The sequence below is a fragment of the Esox lucius genome, chromosome 10 (assembly GCF_011004845.1).
Source record: "Esox lucius isolate fEsoLuc1 chromosome 10, fEsoLuc1.pri, whole genome shotgun sequence".
Classification (NCBI taxonomy): Eukaryota; Metazoa; Chordata; class Actinopteri; order Esociformes; family Esocidae; genus Esox; species Esox lucius.
This window is the reverse complement of record NC_047578.1, coordinates 29,670,417-29,692,413: the sequence shown is the minus strand read 5'-3', so window position 1 is coordinate 29,692,413 and position 21,997 is coordinate 29,670,417. Positions and strand designations below refer to the sequence as shown.

The 21,997-nt window shown below is 38.7% G+C and overlaps 1 protein-coding gene across 5 annotated transcripts in view; it reads left to right on the top strand.

The window, feature by feature from the left end:
- pleca (plectin a) overlaps positions 1-7,634 on the top strand; it is a 191,495-nt gene extending 183,861 nt beyond the window's left edge. For all 5 annotated transcript variants that reach the window (XM_010905052.5, XM_010905048.5, XM_010905050.5 and 2 more), the window contains one exon: positions 228-7,634. In XM_010905052.5, coding sequence (XP_010903354.4) covers positions 228-6,587 — 6,360 coding nt within the window. In that variant the 3' untranslated portion in view covers positions 6,588-7,634. The remainder of the gene's footprint in view (positions 1-227) is intronic.
- The last annotated feature ends 14,363 nt before the right edge of the window (positions 7,635-21,997 follow it).

Genomic DNA, 21,997 nt, shown 5'->3' with positions numbered 1-21,997 from the left:
ATGTTTTCTGGTACATGCTTGAAGTTTCTTTTCAAAATCAAATAATTTTCCAATACATTTTCAATAAAAACACTGAATAATTTGTGGTATGTAAGATAACTTTTGTTTATGAATATGATTATATTATTTAGCACTTAAGTATTATCAATTTAATTGAAAGTTAATCTCAAGTGAAAAAAGTTTGCTTCTAGTTGTATTCATTTTCACTTTCTTTTATCCTAAATTAGATGGCTACTGCACAGCAGGAACAGATGAAACAGGAGAAAAACATTATTGAGCAGACTTTCTTGACAGAAAAGAAAATGTTGCTGGAAAAGGAAAGGCTCATCGAAGAAGAGAAAAAGAAGCTTGAGAAACAGTTTGAGGATGAGATTATGAAGGCCAAGGCCCTCAAAGATGAGCAAGATTATCAGAAGAAGCTGATGGAACAGGAGAAAAAGTTACTTCAGGCTGCTATGGATGCTGCTGTAAAAAAGCAGAAAGATGCTGAGGAAGAAATGCGGAACAAGCTGAATGAGATAAAGGATCTTGAAAAGAAAAGACTTGAACAAGAGAAATTGTTAAATGAGGAAAATAAAAAGCTTAGAGAGAAGCTGGAGCACTTATCCACACCGAGAAAATCTACTACATCCCTCACTAAAGAAATGGAGATACAAACTGATGATGTTCCTGAAGATCAGCTTATTGCAATGACAATGGTGGGAACCACAAAGAAAGCATTTAACGGGTCTGCAGAACAAGACAGTGCAAAGAAAGAAGAATCACCATTTACTTTTGATGGGATTCGGGAGAAGGTTACTGCCAACAGGCTACATGATATTGGTATACTGAACAAGAAAGATTTTGACAGGTTGAAAAAAGGCAAAACTACAGTTCAAGACATGAGCAAGACTGAGAAAATGAAAACATGTCTCAAAGGCAACAATTGTGTTGGTGGAGTCTTGACACCAACTCAGGAAACAATGAGTGTGTATCAGGCCATGAAAGAGAAAAAAATTTCTTCTGCTGCTGGTACAATGATTCTTGAAGCTCAGGCAGCATGTGGGTACATCATTGATCCAGTGAAAAACAGAATGCTCTCTGTGGATGAAGCTGTAAAGGAGGAATTAATAGGCCCAGAACTCCACAACAAAATGCTTTCTGCAGAAAAAGCAGTAACTGGCTACAAAGATCCATATACTGGAGACAAAATCTCACTCTTTGAGGCCATGAGAAAGAGTCTTATTGAACAAGACCGTGCCATTAGACTTCTGGATGCTCAGATTGCAACTGGTGGAATAATTGACCCTGTCAATAGTCACCGAGTACCTCTCCAAACAGCCTATAAGCAGGGCCAATTGGATGCTGAAATGAACAAAACCCTTCTGAAACCTACCGATGACTCAAAGCTATTCATTGACCCAAGCACTCAGGAGATGCTGACATATCAGCACCTATTGGATAGGTGTATCCCTGATGCTGAGACAGGCATACTTTTGTTACCAATAACAGAAAATGCTTCCCGAAGTGAGAAGACCTATACATCTGATGAGACAAAAGATGTACTAACTAAAGCAACTATTTCTGTACCATTTGGAAGATTCCAAGGAAAGGCTGTGACCATTTGGGAAATCATAAACTCAGAGTACTTCACAGGGACCCAAAGAAAGGATCTGATTCGTCAGTACAAGACCGGAAAAATAACTGTCGAAAAAATTATCCGAATTGTAATAAGTGTTGTGGAAGACAAAGAAAAGAGTCATGAAATTGTGTTTGACGGTCTGAGGAATCCAGTCACTGCAGGTGAACTTCTAGAATCTAAAATCATAAATAAAGACCTATTTAATATATTGCATAATGGCAAAACAACTGTCAAAGAAATCTCTGAGATGGAGCCTGTTAAGAAAGCCTTAGGAGGAACATATAGCATTGCTGGAGTAATTATTGAGTCAACAAATGAGAAAATAACATTCTATCAAGCTGTAAAGAACAAGATGCTCACTCCTGAGACTGGATTGAGTCTTCTTGAGGCTCAAGCTGGGACCGGATTTGTAATTGACCCTGTGAACAATCAAAAGCTCACTGTAGATGAGGCTGTTAAATCATGTCTAGTTGGTCCAGAATTGCATGAAAAACTTCTGTCTGCTGAAAGAGCTGTTAATGGATACAAAGATCCCTACACTGGAAAGACTGTATCCCTGTTTGAGGCAATGAAGAAAGACCTCATTAAGAATGACCAGGGTATCCGTTTGCTAGAGGCTCAGCTTGCAACTGGAGGTATAATTGATCCAGTCAGAAGTTATCATATCCCACATGAACTTGCATGCAAACGTGGATATTTTGATGATGAAATGAACAAGATCTTGTGTGACAACACTGATGTAACAAAGGTATTTTTTGATCCTAACATGTGGGAGAATGCATCTTATAATCAACTCATGAAAAAATGTGTCACTGACCAGGAGACTGGGTTTCCATTACTTCAGCTCTCAGAGAAAGCAATTCAAAATTCAAAAGAGATGCAGAAGTCAAAAGATGAGCAGCAATATACTGAGGACCAGTCTAAAGATGCCCTGAACCAGACAACTATGGAGCTGCAGTTTGGACCTTTCAAAGGAAGGAAAGTCACCATTTGGGAGATCATAAACTCTGAATATATTACAGAGACACAAAGAATCGAGTTGATTCGTCAGTACAGAACTGGAACAGTGACTATTGAAAGAATGATCACAATTATGGTAACAATGATTAACGAAAAGGAGACAAAGAAACTGGAAAAGGAACAGCCCAGCTTTGAAGGACTTAGAGCAGCTGTCACTTCTAGCTCATTGTTTGAATCCAAAATCATTGATAAAGATACATATGACCAACTTCAACAGGGCAAAAAGAAACCCAAAGAGATCAGTGACATTGACCCAGTCAGAACATACTTGCAAGGAGCCGGTGGACAGATTGCAGGTATTTTTATGGGTGACTCCAAGGAAAAGGTAAGCATTTATCAAGCAATGAAGAAGAAAATTTTGAGGCAAAAGACAGGTCTTACTTTGCTTGAAGCACAAGCAGCAACTGGTTTTATTATTGATCCCATCAAAAACCAGAGGTACACTGTGGATGATGCTGTAAAAGCAGGAGTTGTTGGTCCTGAGGTTCATGAGAAACTTCTTTCTGCTGAGAAAGCAGTGATTGGTTACAGAGACCCCTACACAGGCAACAAGATTTCCCTTTTTCAAGCTATGAAGAAGGAGCTTGTGTTACGTGAACATGCTATTCCTCTGTTGGAAGCTCAGGTGGCCACAGGAGGGATTATTGACCCAATCAACAGCCACCGTGTTCCCAATGATGTGGCTTTCCAACGTGGCTATTTCAGTAAACAGATGGCAAAGTCCTTTGCTGACCCCTCAGGGGATGTCAAAGCTTTTGTTGACCCAAACACTAATGAAAGTTCCACCTACAAACAACTACAAGATAAATGCATAAAAGATCCAGATACAGGTTTCTGCTTCCTCACACTATCAACGGCTGAAGCTCAAAGTCCAGTGGAACAGTCCTATGTATACAACGAACAACAGGCACAGACAGACTTGGCTAACACTCAAGTGGATATTCCTCATCCAAACTATTCTGGAAAGATAATGAACTTATGGGATGTCATGAGGTCAAATATGCTACCTGAAGAGGAAAAGCTAAGGCTATTGGAACAGTATCGCCGTGGACAAATCACAAAGGAGAGAATGATCATCATTGTCATTGAAATAATTGAACAAAGAGAGATACTGAAAGCAGAGCAGAGCATGTCTTGTGATATGATCAGACGTAGGGTCAATATTGAGGAGCTCTATAGTTCTCGCATTTTAGACCTTGAAACATACAATATGTTAAAGCAAGAGAAGAAAACTATTCGTGAGGTAATGGAAATGCCCTCTGTAAAGCAGTATCTGTTTGGCACCGGCAGTATTGCAGGAATTCTCTCAGACGCCCTTTCTAAGGTCAGCATTTACCAGGCCCTGAAGAGAGGTCTCATTAAGCCTGATTTTGGGATCAGCCTCCTGGAGGCCCAAGCAGCAACAGGATTCATTATTGACCCAGTAAAAGAGGAACTGCTCACAGTTGATGAGGCTGTGCGCAAAGGACTTGTTGGTCCTGAAATCCATGATAAACTTCTCTCAGCCGAGAGGGCAGTTACTGGCTACAAGGATCCTTATAGTGGAAAAAGTATCTCTCTCTTCCAAGCAATGAAAAAAGACCTTATTCCTGAGGACTATGCCTTGAGGCTCCTTGAAGCCCAGGTTTCCACTGGAGGCATTATAGATCCAGAATACTACTTCCATCTTCCCATAGATGTTGCTATGCAACGTGGATACATCAACAAAGAAACACATGACCGGATCACTAATTCAAACAGTGATGTACAAGGATATGTCGATCCAACTTCAGACGAGAAACAGACCTATGCACAGCTGCTAAAAAGATGCAAAGTTGATAAAGAGAGTGGTTTGCGATTACTTTCACTTGCAGACAGAAGACTGCTTTTTAAGGGTCTCAGAAAGCAAATTACTTTGGATGAGTTGCTCCGTTCACAGATAATTAACCAAAAGACATACAATGATCTCATTGACGGCCTTATCTCAGTTGAAGAGGTCAGCAGAGAGGTAAAGAAGTACCTTGAGGGCGCAAGCTGTATTGCCGGAGTATATGTTGAATCCAGCAAAGAACGTCTGTCCATCTATCAAGCAATGAAAAAGAACATGATAAGACCTGGGACTGCCTTTGAACTTCTTGAGGCTCAAGCAGCAACAGGATATGTCATTGACCCAATAAAGAACCTAAAGCTGAATGTCAGTGAAGCTGTCAAAATGGGAGTTGTTGGTCCAGAGTTCAAAGACAAACTCATCTCTGCTGAGCGTGCTGTAACAGGCTACAGGGATCCATACTCTGGCATGACCATGTCTCTATTCCAGGCCATGAAAAAGGGTCTCATTCTGAAAGAGCACGGCATTCGTCTGTTGGAAGCCCAAATTGCCACTGGTGGGATTATTGATCCAGAAGAGAGTCATCGTCTGCCAGTAGAGATGGCCTACACACGTGGCTTATTTGATGAGGAAATGAATTGCATTCTTACAGACCCAGCTGATGACACCAAAGGCTTCTTTGACCCTAACACTGAGGAGAACCTCACTTACCTGCAGTTGATGGAGCGATGCATGATTGATCCAGAAACTGGATTAGCACTTTTGCTGTTAAAAGAAAAGAAACGTGAGAGAAAGACATCCTCCAAGTCTTCTGTGCGTAAACGCAGAGTAGTCATTGTTGACCCAGAGACAGGCAAAGAAATGTCTGTGTACGAGGCATATCGGAAAGGACTTATTGATCAACAGACCTACATGGAGCTTGCAGAGCAGGAGTGTGAGTGGGAAGAAATTACAATTTCCTCATCTGATGGTGTTGTGAAGTCCATGATCATAGATAGAAGGTCTGGACGACAGTATGACATTGACGATGCTATCACAAAGGGTCTGATTGACCAGTCAGCTCTTGATCAGTATCGTGCTGGCACTCTATCCATCACAGAGTTTGCCGATATGCTGTCTGGAAACATGAGTGGAACACGATCCCGGTCTTCATCTTTTGGGTCCACTTCATCTTACTCCAGTAGCCCAGCACCTGCTATCAAACCTCCAGCAGTTGTATGGAATGACCCAACAGAAGAAACCGGCCCTGTGGCTGGAATACTGGATACTGATACATTGGAGAAGGTGTCTGTCACAGAAGCCATGCACAGAAATCTTGTGGACAATATCACTGGTCAAAGACTGCTGGAGGCTCAGGCTTGTACTGGTGGCATCATTGATCCAAATACTGGAGAGAAGTTCTCAGTTGCGGAAGCAATGAACAAGGGACTTGTGGATAAGATCATGGTTGACCGAATCAACCTGGCACAGAAAGCCTTTAATGGATTTGAGGATCCCAGAACCAAAACAAAAATGTCTGCTGCACAAGCATTAAAGAAGGGTTGGTTGTACTATGAGGCTGGTCAAAGATTCTTGGAAGTACAGTATCTAACGGGTGGGTTAATTGAACCAGACGTAACTGGCAGAGTCCCACTGGATGTTGCAGTCAACAAGGGCACCCTAGATGCACGTACTGCACAAAAGTTAAGAGATGTCAGTGGATACTCCAAATACCTCACATGCCCCAAAACAAAGCTTAAGATCTCATACAAGGATGCCTTGGAGAGGAGCATGATTGAGGAGGGATCTGGTCTGCGTTTATTGGAAGCCTCTTCTCAATCAACAAAAGGCCTTTACAGTCCCTACAGTGTTAGTGGTTCTGGGTCAGCATCTGGCTCTCGGCCCGATTCAAGAACTGGGTCCCGGTCAGGCTCCAGACGAGGGAGCTTTGATGCCACAGGCTCCAGTTTCTCCCCTAGCTTCTCCTCCTCATCCTTTAGTTCCACAAGCTATGGCCGTAGATATGATGCAGGATCACACAGTGGACTTCACATTAAGGAGCTAGCACTGGCCCTTGTATCATTAGCAGTGACCAGGAACTGCAGCTTGGATGATGGAATTTTCACAACAATACAACTTAGTCGCTCAGCAGTTGCCTAATTTCCGGTAGAAAGAAGACTACCTTTATTCAGTTCTGCATGTGGTTATTATGGAGCTTTTAATGATTAGTTATTTTTTTCTTGTCTTCTACTGTAAAAGAAATTCTTCTTCTATGATTACTTTTCCTATGTTTTAAAAAGCTTTTTGTTTTTATGGCAAGCCAATTTAGATATAAAGGCTGATAAACTGGCATCTGTATATTTGTTAGGAGAGAGACAAAGTATTTAGAGAAGAAAGTAACACTTCCAATCTGCAGAGCAGAATAAGGAGTCATCAAATTCCCCTATAGCACTGGAGGAAATTATTTGAGAATACCAAGCTTCAAGATCTTTTCTAATCTCAGCTACGCTGATGCCAATACCCTGCCTGACTGGATTCTGTCACCTGCTTCTGATATTCAGTCTATTATTCTTTTGAAACCATGCAGTCTTCATACAGTCAAGCACACACATAAAGACAACATTCTGAGGATGGAATACCAACAAAATCAAACATGGACAAACTCACCTGAAGTAAAATATGCCCTAAAATGACAATAGACACCCCTGTTCTCATCCTTCAGGAGTGCCAATGCTTCTCTGGGCAGTTTTATAAAGTATGTTCCATGTAAACATTTCATTTGATAGTTTAGCTGGGCAGAAATCATGTAATCTGTGTTTGAATATTTTTTTAATCCTTGTAACCTATGTTTTGTCTGTATTTTACTCCTTTAGACATCTTCACTCTCGCTCATTTTCTTGATGCTATTGCATATTTCCTAAAACCCTCAAGCCAGAATGAAGAATTTACCGGAGACTTGCTGCAATGTTCACAAAAAAAATCAATACGAATTTCCAAATTGTTCATTTTAGCAATCTTTTTTATTAACAAATACCTTAACACCTCAAAGGTATTGATTTTTACAAAGCAACATACAATTAATCACTGTGCTGCTTGTTTGAACCTCGACTTTATCCTACACCTGTCACAGATATGCAGTATCTCACAAAAGTGAGTACACCCCTCACATTTTTGCTAATATTTGATTATATCTTTTCATGTGACAACACTGAGGAAACTTTGCTACAATGTAAAGCTTGTATAACAGTGTACATTTGTTGTCCCCTCAAAATAACTCAACACACAGCCATTAATGTCTAAACCGCTGGCAACAAAAGTGAGTGCATCCCTAAGTGAAAATGTCCAAATTGGTTTAGACATTAATGGCTGTGTATTGAGTTATTATGAGGGGACAGCAAATTTGCACTGTTATACAAGCTGTACTCTCACTACTTTCCATTGTAGCAAAGTGTAATTTCTTCAGTGTTGTCACATGAAAAGATATCATCAAATAGTAGCAAAAATGTGAGGGGTGTACTCACTTTTGTGAGATACTGTTTATGTCCTCAAACAAAAACAGCCCTAACCACTGCTAAATTAATCACTGTATGAAAAATATTTTGTAAATGCCTAAATATTCAATGCACTAACAGTTTGCATAGAATACGCGATGATTATTGTACTGTAAAGTTAATGATTCACAAGTAAGCAAAACATTAAAAATACATTATATTCCTCAAATTGTTATTTTCAGGAATTTCCTGAGTTTGTGCCAGAATGTATGCATCATATAGTATTCATACAGTATTTATTTTAGTGGAATATCAAGAAATCACATGGCAAATATCTTAATCACAAAAATAATTGTAACCTTTAAAATGTATATGTAATAAAAATTGACAAGCTATTATACACTGTATTATATATTGTTATTTAGGTAGCATGAAATTCTTAATGAAAGTTATCAATTGTGTTTTATTTAGAAAAGATCTTTAAGTTTTGACACTGGTGGTCTCCTGAACTAGTTGTGTTCAACAAAAACAATTGTTAATTTTATTTCCTCTTAATGATACTTTTCTCAGTTCTTTCAATGACCATTATATTTTGGTATTGTATATTCTATTTTGGCCTTGCATGTTTTACTAACTTGGTTGAAAGATGCAATAGAAATAGTATCCATTTGAACATTAGTTTTTTGGTTGTGAAGCCTTTTAAAATGGTTTGAAGGATGTAATTTGAAGGTTGGGCTATGTGGCATGATTAAAATTGTGTATTTAGTGGGTGATATGGTATTTTAAAATAACTTTACAGAATGTAAATAAACATATGATGTACCAACACACAATCCAATGCAATGTTTTTTTGAATATCACAAAAACATTTTCTAGTGCAAATATGTAAAGACTGGTGGGATATAAAGACTGAAAGTAGCAGTTATAATAGCAGTAGTTCATCAATTTGACATCTCCACTCAAAACACAAGCCATGATAAGTTATGCGGGTGTTGGTTACTGCAGTTTAATGTTGATCAGATTGAATACTTGTCGAATGGAGTTCAGTGTGTTCAATTCAATCTAGTTGAGACCACATTGTAATGCTTAATTTACCCATTTGAGGTCAGTGCTGCTTTACTCTCCAGTTGTCTGCCCACCCTCAAAATAATATATAATCATAGACAGTATTTTAAAAAGGTTTATAGATTGATTGGCCTTTGTCTTAATCGGTTATTGTTCAAGAAATACAGTAGAGTTGTTTATTGTCAAAAAGTCTGGAGGATGGTGTTGGTGGTAATTTTATTTTGTCCTACACATCTAACTTACCTATTGTACTCACAAAACACTATACATGCTAACTAGCTCATGCTCTCAACAGCTTTGCCATTCTTCATATAGATTAACATTTTAGTAATTTAGCAGATTTTCTTGCAGATTTAAACTGTCAAAAGTCTTGTCCTGTATTTTTCATTATATCTTTTTATTTCTGATTTGTATAAAGCAAATACAATTATATATACAATTATTTTAGAATGTTTATTATATGTATGTATGCATTTTTTTTGTGCAATCTGTTTTTATTTTTGAAAACTGTAGTTATAAAAAATAAAACAAATACTTGAAAATGCTATTATATTGGCTTTTAATGCTTTTGCATATATAATATGATTTTAGAAAGCATAATAAATTAAATATTAATTTTAAACCTTCTTCAAAGCCTGTGCTTACATCTGTTGAATGTGTCAATAATTCCAAGGAAAACTCATGCATTCCAGTCATATCTAGAACCATTTTATAGTACCAAGGATGGGTTAGCTTTGATGGGTATGGTGGCAGTAGTGGAATGATGAGACATTTTTAAATAAAAATTTGAAGTTTGAATTGGAAAAACAGGCGCAATAACAAGTGTGAACAGATGGGGACCGGAAGTGACCAAAGTCTATACACACAAGTAGTAGTGTGGCCTATGCCCAATGAAAAATGCAGTGGCGAACCGTGACTATTGGAGCTAGGCGTAAAAAGATTGTCATACATATAGTGAACTCGGATGCCTGCGTATACAGAGCATAACTTTGTTTTGCAGGCCTGTGTAGGGGAATCAATTCTTTGATGACATAGTCAAACAGTCCCAAGGTACGCCTCAGCTGTGTCTCACAGAAGCAGCAAACGTACACATTGGTTGCAAATATCAATGACAGGAACCACATTAGAAGAAAACATGGTTGTCATTTCAAAGAAGCATTTGCCCAAACAGTCACTCAAATAGTGGCAGAATAAATTCAACCACACAACTACTCACATTGTTTCAAGACCACGGACAGTATGCTGTCAGAGAAAAGCACTGTGTTTGATGTCCAGCATGCAACAATAAAAACATGCACCACAACAAAAAATGTAATGTACTGCACCCTGTACATCCAACTGCAACATCAATACCTTTGTTTTTACCACAACACAACCAGTCATCTAAAGTTGAAATAATATTTTACACATTGCATTAAAAATGATATGAACGAGTTAGCAACAAAAAGCTAGCTTTAGAAGAAAACATGTCCACTGGCCATTATGATTATCGTTTAAAAACCAGGTCCATTCTCCTGTCCTTCTTTATGAAATGGAAAATGGCAGGTCAGCCAGGCCATCGCTATCCTTATGTACAGTACACTCACTCCAAAAAGCTAAACAACTAGCTAGGCTCAAGCATGAGAAAATAAGATAAGGCTTGCAATGGGCTCTGAATTAGTGACTTATATTTAGGCACTTTAGGCCCTTTCATTCCAAAATCCTGCTCTAACCGAACTCTGTAATGCGGGCAGGCAGTAAGAGGCAGGAAACAGACGCAGATGGAGTGACAAGGGGTTTTAATTTCAGCCGAATATCAACTCAGTGCTTCAACAAAACAATATGGCACAATGGCCAACAAAACGTAGATCCAGAATGCAGGCAGATGAATAGACATAACAAAACAATAAGGCACAATAACCAACAAAACGTAAATCTAGATACAGGAAAATGAATGAGAGGCCAAGTAGTACTTAGCTTAGATGGAACAGGACTAAAGCTGCACAAGAAGGACACAAACAGGGGTATAGGTAGTGATGAAGACAAGGAACAGGTGTGCGCAATACATTGAGACTGTCCGGGTGTTGATCAGTAGGGGATTGGGTAGGAGTGTCTGGGGAGCTGAGAAGGCAAAGGGGCGTTGATTTCAAACGGCCCGAGCGACCGGTTGTCAGTAAACCGGGGATGATGAAGAGGGGAGGTGTGGACGAGGATGGGCCAGACGTTATAAACTTAATGTCAATGGTGTTGGCTGGTGCCTTCTATTAAAAACCTGAGGGCTTAGCCAATAAGCGTTGAGCACAGCTAGATAATTTCTACCATGATACTACCAAAGAAAAAAATCTGATTGGATATTTTTTCTCTTTGGATAATAACCCATATTTTTCCAACACAAACTGAAGAAATTCAATAGAAAGATCATTACAATTAAGACAAAAAAAAGATTAAATCAATGAAAACAAATTGCAAATCATAACATATAAAAATATATACAGATTTGTATCTATCCTTAGGCCCTCTCTGAGGGTGTAGAGTGGCCTGGCACTCTAAATGTATGGTTGTCAATGGTTGGAGGCTATAAAGCTTTGGCATAGGTGTCTAGTCACCATTTTAGTACAGTAGTAGAACAAGTACAGTTGTAGAAAATATCCAATGTAATGAATTTACCAAATTGTGGACTTTAATGTTTTACTGCCCTCCAAATCCCTAGGGTTATAGATGTTTTTCATAAAATCATGTTATTATTTCACATTAACCTGATGAAGAGTAGACAGAACAATTAATCACTTGCATATTAATTGGGTGTTAATTGATGAAAAGTTTAACTAGATCACTTGAGCCTAAGGCCTTGATTCCATCACATTGATTGCTGAGAAAGAGAGGCTGATGGACAATAAGATTTTGGTGTATGCATCAAGGACAGTAGGAGCATCTTACCTGTACTCTTGCTCTGGTTCCACTACTGTTCCCATGGTCAATGGGACAATGAGTGGTTGTTGTTTTCTCATATTGAGGACAGAAGGACCTGTGGCTTGTCCTTGACTCTCTTGGGAAAATCTTGGGAGAATGAGAGAAATCATGCCATCCATCATTGGGGGGCAGATCCCAGAGGATTGTGAAACAATGGCGGAAGATTTGAGAAGGGTCCATCCAGAAATGTGCATAATGGGAGCAACTAATATAATTGTATAATCATAAGTAGTCAATATAGGATGGCTTATGTCACTTTTGTGTGATTGATTGACAGTAGGCAGGACTTCCGGTTTGTGGGGCGGGACTTTCAGTTTGGTAGGTGGGACTTTCTATGTGACGTATGCAGGGGTGGGACTTCCGGCTTTAGGTATGTTAGGGGTTGTAACTTCCTGTATGACGTATGCATGTCCAGAGGTGAAATATGGTATGGGGTGTGCGTGTTATGTAATTTATGGTGGCTTTGATGTTTAACAATAGGGCTCCAGGGTTCTTAGGATGTTAAATTCAACAGACATTCGATGTTACGATTAGTCCGATGTTTAACCATAGGGCGCCAAGGTTCGGGAATGTTTAATCTCACAGGCAATCGATGTTACAGGTTTGTACAACAGATGACTTATAACCAGTGGGTGGTACCTTTCACGTTTTACAGTGCTTGTGTAACATGGATTTGTGCCATTTTAACAAGTACATCATTTATTGTGTGAGATATAAAGAGGGGTTCGGGACATACGATTTTGGAGAGTTTCTGCCCATTTATTATTTTAACATGAAATTAGTCTAAAGATCAGATCCGTCCATTGTAATGGTCCACAAAAATAATCCTTAGCAGAAAATGCAATACATTCAGGTTGATAAACATCCCTAGTTTTACACAAGGTTTGTAAACCATCATAGTACTACTTAACACATACATTTTGTGGGTGATTCTAAATGAACATTAACAGCCAGAAGAGGACTGGTCACCCTTCTGACCCTGGGTCCTCTCTAGGTTTCTTCCTAAAATTCGTCTTTCTTAGGGAGTTTTTCCTAGCCACTGAAATTCAACACTACTGTTGTTTGCTCCTTTGGGTTTAAGGCCGGGTGTCTCTGTAAAGCACTTTGTGACAACTGCTGTTGTAAAAAGGGCTTTATAAATAAATTTTATTGACTGATTAAACCTGGGTTGAGCAGACTATGGGGGTATTTGAAGCTAACCTGCTTGCTGAGCAGGTTTTATCCAACTAACTTTGTTGTATAGTTTGTTCTATACTCTTTAACGGAAAGCTGCTCTCTGAACGTTTCAGACAGGGCATGTCCTTTTCTCAAAGAGACACTCAAAGCACAAATACTCAGTCGGGAGTGATCAGACCCCACTTGGATGTATTTTTATAATTTCCTAATGATTATCTGTTTGGTATCAGTCTAAGCAGTAATCAGTTTATTTAGTATGAAGCTTTGAGACTTGAAGCACTAATCGGTCAATATTTTAGGGTGTCCAGAGATTGGCTGCATAGATGGCACTCATACACCTCAAAGCTCTTTCAGTAAATGAAGGAGATTATGTGCATAGGAAGTCTTTCCACAGCATTAATGTGCAGATAATTTTTATTATTTTGCGAATTGTACTTATTCTTGCTTAAATGTCACTTACTTACTTAAATATACAGCTCCGGAAAATATTAAGAGACCACTGCAAACTGAATGCTTCTGTTCCTCACTCAAAACCTTCCTTTTCAACTTTTTTGGAAAGGAAAGAAAAGGGTGCAATGGTCTCTTAATTTGAGTTGTATTTTTGCTTTATGTATTTCTTAATTCTTACTGTCCAGATGTATGCCATGTCACACTAATGTAACTGTTCAGAATGACGATGCGTTATTCTGTGCATTTGATAAATACTGTGAACTTTATATTACACCCTCACACACAAACATTACATAAATGTTTAATGAGTGGAACACTCAAGATGTGACTTTTAATTTTTTTCAAAAAACGCTCACGCATTGTCTCGGTCAGCAATGCCCTTGTGACACGTTAGCTCATGTTCTTCTGCTGCTAAATGCTCACGCACTGTCTCGGTCAGCAACGTCCTGACACACTAGCTCACATTCTTCTGCTGCTGCAATGCTTTTTTCTTGAATGTATGCATGTATTCTTCATGCGTATTCATTAATATACCAACTCCACTGGAGTTATTTCTGTTGCTATGGTGAATCACGTAATCTGTGTTTTTTTTATCTCCTTGTGCTTTAATCAAGGTTAACTTAAATCAGAATTGACTGAACTAATTGTTACACACCAACTCTTGAAAATATAAACTTTGAGTTTGATAGCCCAGAGTTGCAGTTCCAACTCAAATAATTTATTTACCCTGCTTTCTGAAATACCCCCATTATGGCTTGGTTGATTGTGTTATGGTTGGGTTAAACATAGTGTTAAAAATATAACTGACAACTTTGATACATGTGTATGTATGATCAATGATTATTCGTGAAATCAGAATGGGTATTTTAGGTCAGCATTAACCTCTGAGTTGCATTATATGGCAAAAAGTTACAAACATACCAAGAAGGTGGAGTTTAAATTTGCATGAACAATGCTGATTGGTTGACAGCATAAGATCTGTTATTTCTTCTGGAAAACAAAACGTTTGTAAATAGGTCTTATCAAATTGCACAGGGTTAACGCGAGAATGTTGTCTACAAATTGTTAGAATTGTTTAACAGGCAAAAATTACGGTGGCCGAGAAGTGCAAAGCAACATTACAAGAATGAAACACTTTTACAAAGCCCGACACAAAATTACATTTTGGAAAACATTTTTACCTACCATAAAACACAAATACATGGGCTAAACACTTTTACCAAGGACAAAACAAATTGACATTTAAGAAAACAAATTAACATTTTAGAAACCAAATTAACAAGACGCAAAACACTTTTACCTGTCCCGAAACAAATTTACAAATGATAGATTCTTCACGGAAAGGGAATGTACCACATACCGGAAATGACTAGGTGAAAGCGGGTGATAGGTGTTGTTGGTGAGCGCGGTCAATTCGTGTTGTCGTATGAAGTTGAATGAAGTTTGTGGTGACTGAACATGGACTCCGGCTGAGGAATGTGTTGCCCTTTTTGTGGCAAACACATGAACAGCTTAACGCGGTTCGGCTTTGCGTGTGGTCATTGTTTGGAGTTTTTAAAGGACGTGGACCAGACGGAAACACCAAACATACTGCATCATTGCGTTCACTATTTTAACGAGGGCCACTCGTACGCTGTAATCCTGGACATGATGTCAAGTCTACACGGTGTAAACATCAGCTTGAGGACTCTTTTTAATGTAAACTGAACGAAGCAGGGTTGTACCGCAGGTAGGATTATTCCTCTCCAAACGCCATGCGTAACGCCATCAGATCTGAACTTCGTGGACCTGGACAACTGTTTGGTTACCGCTCGATGTGGCAAGTACTTAAACAAAAATACAATCTTCGAGTGAAGAGAGATGATGTGATGAATTTCCTCCGGGAGCTTAATCCTCGAGGGTGTGAGAACAGAGCACGCAGAAGGTTTACAAGAAGAACCTATCACTCAATGGGACCTAACTATATGTGGCACGCAGATGGTTATGACAAACTTAAGCCATTCGGTTTGGCCATTTCGGGATGCATAGATGGATTTTCACGTAAAGTACTGTGGCTTGAATGTGGACCAACAAATAACAACCCAACAGTGATTGCTCACTATTTCATGTCATGTGTGCGAAACCTCGGTGTCATCCCCATGAGACTGAGGACTGATTGCAGCACTGAGAATGGCATAATGGCTGCAATTCAATGTACCCTACGCCACCATCACAGTGACTACTACTCTGGAGCGTCCAGCCACATGTACGGCTCCTCTATGAATAACCAGCGTATTGAGTCCTGGTGGTCTATATTTAGAAAGGGAAGGTGAGTTGTCTTCATAAAGGGTCATTGTATCTTTAGTCATTCAATTTTTCTTCTCAGGAACGAGTGATGAAAAATGAGCACAATAAAGATCAATACAAAATGTAAAACAAATCCTTCCCATCAGGAAAAGTAGTTGTTTCTGAAAAAAAAAATGGAATTACCAAAAGATGCACAGACCATAAATATAATTACAACTAAACTTTGATTTTATTATTCAAACATGTATATACTTGAAAGTATAACTGAACATTTTATCAATTTCTATAGGTCTCAGTTCTGGATGGAGTTATTTGCAGACCTTAGAGATGCTGGATACTTCAACGGGGGCCATGAGCATCAGTGCCTATTGAGGTATTGCTTCGGTGACGTTCTTCAGAAGGACCTGGATGAGTGTGTGATACTGTGGAACAGTCACAGGATTCGCCCTTCCAGAACAGCAGCATGTCCAGGAGGAGTGCCCCATGAACTCTACCACTTACCACACAGGTGATACATTGGTGATAAACAGATCAAAGTATTAATATAACATTAACTTCAATTATGTATTCTATTTAACATAGGTTTGGCTCCAGAGACTGTGGATCTCAAATTGAACAGGCTGAACTGGATGCCCTTCCTGAGGCTAGCCTGTCAATGACTCCTTGTGGGGACCCAAACATGCAGGAGTACCTGGACTCTGCCATGGAACACAATCAGTTACAGGAGACTAAAAGAAATGGCTCATCTATGAAATTATCAAAAAGTTTTTTTCTTTAGTGGTGAAACACTGAATTGTGTTCAGACAGGCAGCAGTGTATAAGTGTATTACATTTAATATAAATATTAAATTTAAGTGTGAAGTAAATGAATCATAGTAAAAAGTATTTATTACACTTTCTAGTATAGAAAACAAAAGTTATTGTTTCTTTATCTAAAACAGCGATTCACAAAGTGAACATGAACACTGTATTCATAATATAGAACATATAATATAACATATATAGTATACAGTATACATGTTATACTGTAAGATAGAAACAAATTAAGCAACTGCACTTTAAAGTGCATCTTTAACAACTTTTTCAGGATTAGTTCACCTCAAAATGAAAATGTCCTAATAATTTACTTATCCCAATACCATCCAAGATATCTCAGTGGAAGAGAAATTATGTTTTTTGAGGAAAACATGTCTGGATGTTTCTCCGAATAGTGTTCTTCAATGGACTCCAACATTTTGCAGTCTAAATCAATGCCGTTCCAAAGGTCTTTGAAGAGCTTCAACGGGCTGGTGAACGATCCCAGCTGATCTAGCAAAACGATCGGTCATTTTCTAAAAACAATTATAATTCCTATACTTTTTAACTGCAATTGTTCAGATTGAGTATATATATTATAATTTTTTAAAGAAAATGACAGATCGGTTCGCTAGATAAGACGTTTTGCAGTCCAAATCAATGCCGTTCCAAAGGTCTTTGAAGAGCTTTGACGGGCTGTGCACTACCCCAGCTGAAGAAGAGGGTCTTATCTAGCGAACCGATCCGTCATTTTCTTTAAAAAATTATAATATATATACTGTAGCCTCTCGAAAAATCATTAGCATAACTACTGACTTTTATTCACATGTCCTCAGGTAGGTAGCGTTTTGCTACACTTAACAAGTTACTTTGCTTACCACAGTGTCCGGCTGTCGAGAAGACTCCGGTTTCTCCAATGTTTCCGTCTGGTCCACGTCCTTTAAAAACTCCAAACAATGACCACACGCAAAGCAGAATCGCGTTAAGCTGTTCATGTGTTTGCCACAAACGGGCAAAACATTCCTCGGCCGGAGTCCATGTTCGGTCACCACAAACTTCATTCAACTTCATACGACAACACGAATTGACCGCGCTCACCAGCAACACCTATCACCCGCTTTCACCAAGTCACTTCCGGTATGTGGTACATTCCCTTTCCGTGAAGAATCTATCATTTGTAAATTTGTTTCGGGACTGGTAAAAGTGTTTTGCGTCTTGTTAATTTGTTTTCTAAAATGTTAATTTGTTTTCTAAAATGTTAATTTGTTTTCTAAAATGTCAATTTGTTTTGTCCTTGGTAAAAGTGTTTAGCCCATGTATTTGTGTTTTATGGTAGGTAAAAATGTTTTCAAAAATGTAATTTTGTGTCGGGCTTTGTAAAAGTGTTTCATTCTTGTAATGTTGCTTTGCACTTCTCGGCCACTGTAAAAAAAATGCTTACGTACTGTGGTGTTTGTGATTTAGTAATACTTGTCTGTGTGTTTGTGCATGTGCGTGTGTGCGGGGACACGTTACTTCTGGATTATGAAACATGAAATTAATTCCCGATTTTTGTATGCTGTATTTTGGACCTATATTATGTGTGTTAAATGTATTTTTGAATAAAAAGATAAACGCTGGCTGGTGTATGTAAGCAGATGAGTTTGTCCTTAATAGATCAAATTAAATGACATGATGAAAATGTTTCTACCTGACCGGAAGTATCAAATGTCAACACATACCTGAAATAGTTTAGCTTCATCCGACCGTATCACAATTTTAGTTACTGTTACCGGTGTAGTGCTAAAGTGTTGAACGGTGACGTGTATCCAATGATAAAGTTAAGAGGCGTAACCTTTTGGAAGCAAATCGGCAGTGTATCAAATACTTGTTCACCACACTGTATACAGGTGCTGGTCATAAAATTTGAATATCATCAAAAAGTTGATTTATTTCAGTAATTCCATTCAAAAAGAGAAACTTGTATATTATATTCATTCATTACAAGCAGACTGATATATTTCTAATGTTTATCTATTTTAATTGTGATGATTATAACCGACAACTAATGAAAATCCCAAATTCAGTATCTCAGAAAATTAGAATATTACTTAAGACCAATACAAAAAAAGGATTTTTAGAAATGTTGGCCAACTAAAAAGTATGAACATGAAAAGTATGAGCATGTACAGCACTCAATACTTAGTTGGGGCTGCTTTTGCCTGAATTACTGCAACAATGCGGCGTGGCATGGAGTCGATCAGTCTGTGGCACTGCTCACCCAGATAGCAAAAAATATCCGCACAGCTTCTTTTTGCCGCCGGCCCTAAGCTGTCGGCTATAGGTGCGTCCTGCTGGCGGGGATGAAACGTTTGCCACCGAATACGTCACTCCCATTTCTTGCGAGATGCCGCCAGCGGTCCGACTGCTTAATTTTCTTTGGCGGTTGCCTCGGTCTAAAGGACCACGGTCGTCCGGCGGCAAGACGCTTTTAAATACAAGGCTACTCTCAAAATCGACCGGCCAATGGTTTTGCATGTTGGGAGTTAAGTGGAACTGACGGCATTTTTACTACTTTTCACATTTGAAGCGATTATAAAATCCTAATATATAATATGTGAATTATATCAAATAGTTTTTTTCTCCAAAGCATAGGGTTTATTACAGATTAAAACAGATTACTAGGGTTTATAACATGATTCCATGAGAGGTAAGGTTTAGGAAATTACATTTAAATGACTTTGAAACTCTGAAGCGATTATACAGTAATATATGTAAAATATATCGAATTATTTTAAGCACTTAGGGGGAAATTGTTTACATTTATTTGATTTAGGCACAATTAGACATGCTCCTGGACCCGTCTCTACTGTTGATGATGCATTGGAGTCACTGAGGCTGGCCCCTCCCGTAACAATAAAACTAGAGTACATTCGCTTCAGTTCGATCAATCGCGAGTTACTACAGCCTTCAGTTGTTAGCTAGCAAATTCATCGACATCGACTACCAGCTTTTAAGTAAGTATATGTTTCCTTTTTCTGTAACGCAATATTATGTTTACATTGTTTTTTGTGTATGTATTTAAAATATGTAGTCATCTTTGGTCTTGCCTAACTAGTCAAGCTAAAGTAGCCTTATTTACGCACATGCTGTTTGCCTATGTTACAGCAAACACAGAGGTTAAGCAATGTTGCTAGTAGATGTAGAAATGTAACTAGCTACAGTAGGTAGCCAGAGCTTTACACTTAGAAAGACTAAGTTAAACTTTTGATATTTTCTAACAAAAATAACGATGTGTATAGGTAAAGTTATTTTAGTCCTAAAAAATGCTGATAGTACAGTTGCTACTGTACTGGATTTAAGGTGATTGTGTTATTATGTTTAAGGACAAATCTGTGTTCACTTGAATCACTACACTCAATTAATAAATGTTATTGTTAACAATTTCACTGTTCCACATTTGGCTGATCCCCCCCCACACACACACACACATTACTGTGTATTCCTAGTGTTAACAATGCGGTTTTGTTCACATTTTCTTGCAGATACCTTGACCAGAGAATAACCCGTTATCTTCACCCAAGAGACTTACTGTTGGGCTATCATTTTGGCGTTAAAGGTAAATGTCTAACAATGTCTAGTTACTGGGCCAAAAGGAGAAGAATATTGAAAGGAGTTGAGAGGGACAAACAGGAAATTGCAGCTGCAAACAATGCTCTATTTGCTATTATTCCCGACTTACTCCCGACTGACCAAGTAAATCCTCATGGAATGGCTACAACAAGCCATGTACAAACTGTAACCCCTGAAGCACAGGAAACACTTGTTGATGAGGTATATGAACCAGGTGAAATGTTTTCCTCAAGCACAGAAGATAGTGAAGAGGAAGAGGATTGCCTAAGGACACAATTGGCAGGGAGGGCTATTGACAACATGATCCCCCATCATGAAGGGGTGAGAATTTTAATTTATTGATTTTGCCTGGAAATTAATAAAAAATGTAAACTTTATGCACATTTTTCTTCTATTTCAGATGCTGTTTGCCATTGTTCAGTTTATTGATGAGGGGGATCTGCCGTTTGCAGTGGTTCCGCAAGTGTGGCTCAGCGAGGGCATGTGCTATTGGTCCCCATTTAACCTCCGCAAAAAGGACAAAGGCAACAATTTAGCCATCCGCTGCACGCCTCCACACAGCACCTGGGAGAAACATTTTAAGTTCATGAAGGGAGCAGGTAAATGGGTCTGACTTGTGCATTTTATTTTCCTGCATTTCATCTGTGTAATTTCTGTTTATGGTGCATAACTGACTCTTTCATTCATTATTCCCTGATCTAGAATCTTGGAAAGAGGTGACAAGATATTTGATGCGCTTCCAAACAGGTTCCTGCGTTGAAACGACGGATGATGACAAGAAGGGAAAGCGAAAGAGAATTTCAAACTCTAAGTACAGACCCCAGGCCTCTTCTGATAAAGAGGAGTCTTGTCTTCCAGATGCACCAGCAGTGCTCTCGTTTCGACAACCTCTTTTGAACTTGGAAAACATTGTTCCCGGTAATGTTTCAGTGCTGCCCGATGCTCCAGAAGTTTCATTGGTTCAAGAAAACCAGGAAAATGTGGAGCCATCTGTAGACTTCAGAGCTGGTATGTAAAATGTATTGCTGTGATGCTTTATTTGTGATCCTGCCACTAAACTATACCCTTTGTTAGATTTTCAAATTTCTGTTTCCTCTTTCTCGGAAATGATGTTATTTGTGACGTTTTTCTTTTGTCCTGGAAACTATTGCTTCTATTTAAGATGAGGAATCCTTTTATCCATAATCTGTTTTTCATTAGGGCACTTGACTTTCTGGATGAAAGGTGTCGGTGTGTTGTACATATCATTAGCTTTGCACAGTTCAATTATTGTTTCATTACAGAATATGCAATCTCTGCAGTGAAATTAAAGCTGTTATGTTTGTTCCCCCAGTTCGTCAAGTACTAAAATTTACACCCCCAGCAAAAAATTTACCCTGGCAGCAAATGGGTGAAAAGGCTGGAGGTATGTAATATGTTGTGCTACACTGTTACATTTAAGTCCAATTCATTACATGTATGTAATAACTTCAAACATATTTTAACGTCAATGTTTATCAATAGGAGAAAGTCATCGCTCCGTTATTGGCCCTTGGACTCCCCTGGCATCGCATGTACAGCATGAAGTTTTCAGCAATGAAGGTATATTCTAGGCCTATGTCCTAATGTCCAGTGTTTTAACAGTTTTGAAAATAGTGCCTTTAGTTTTTTTCTTTCATGTAGATTTCCAGAACGAGAACCAAGCCGTGAGGGAGGAGAACCAAGCCGTGAGGGAGGAGAACCAAGCCCTGAGGGGAAGCCATGCAC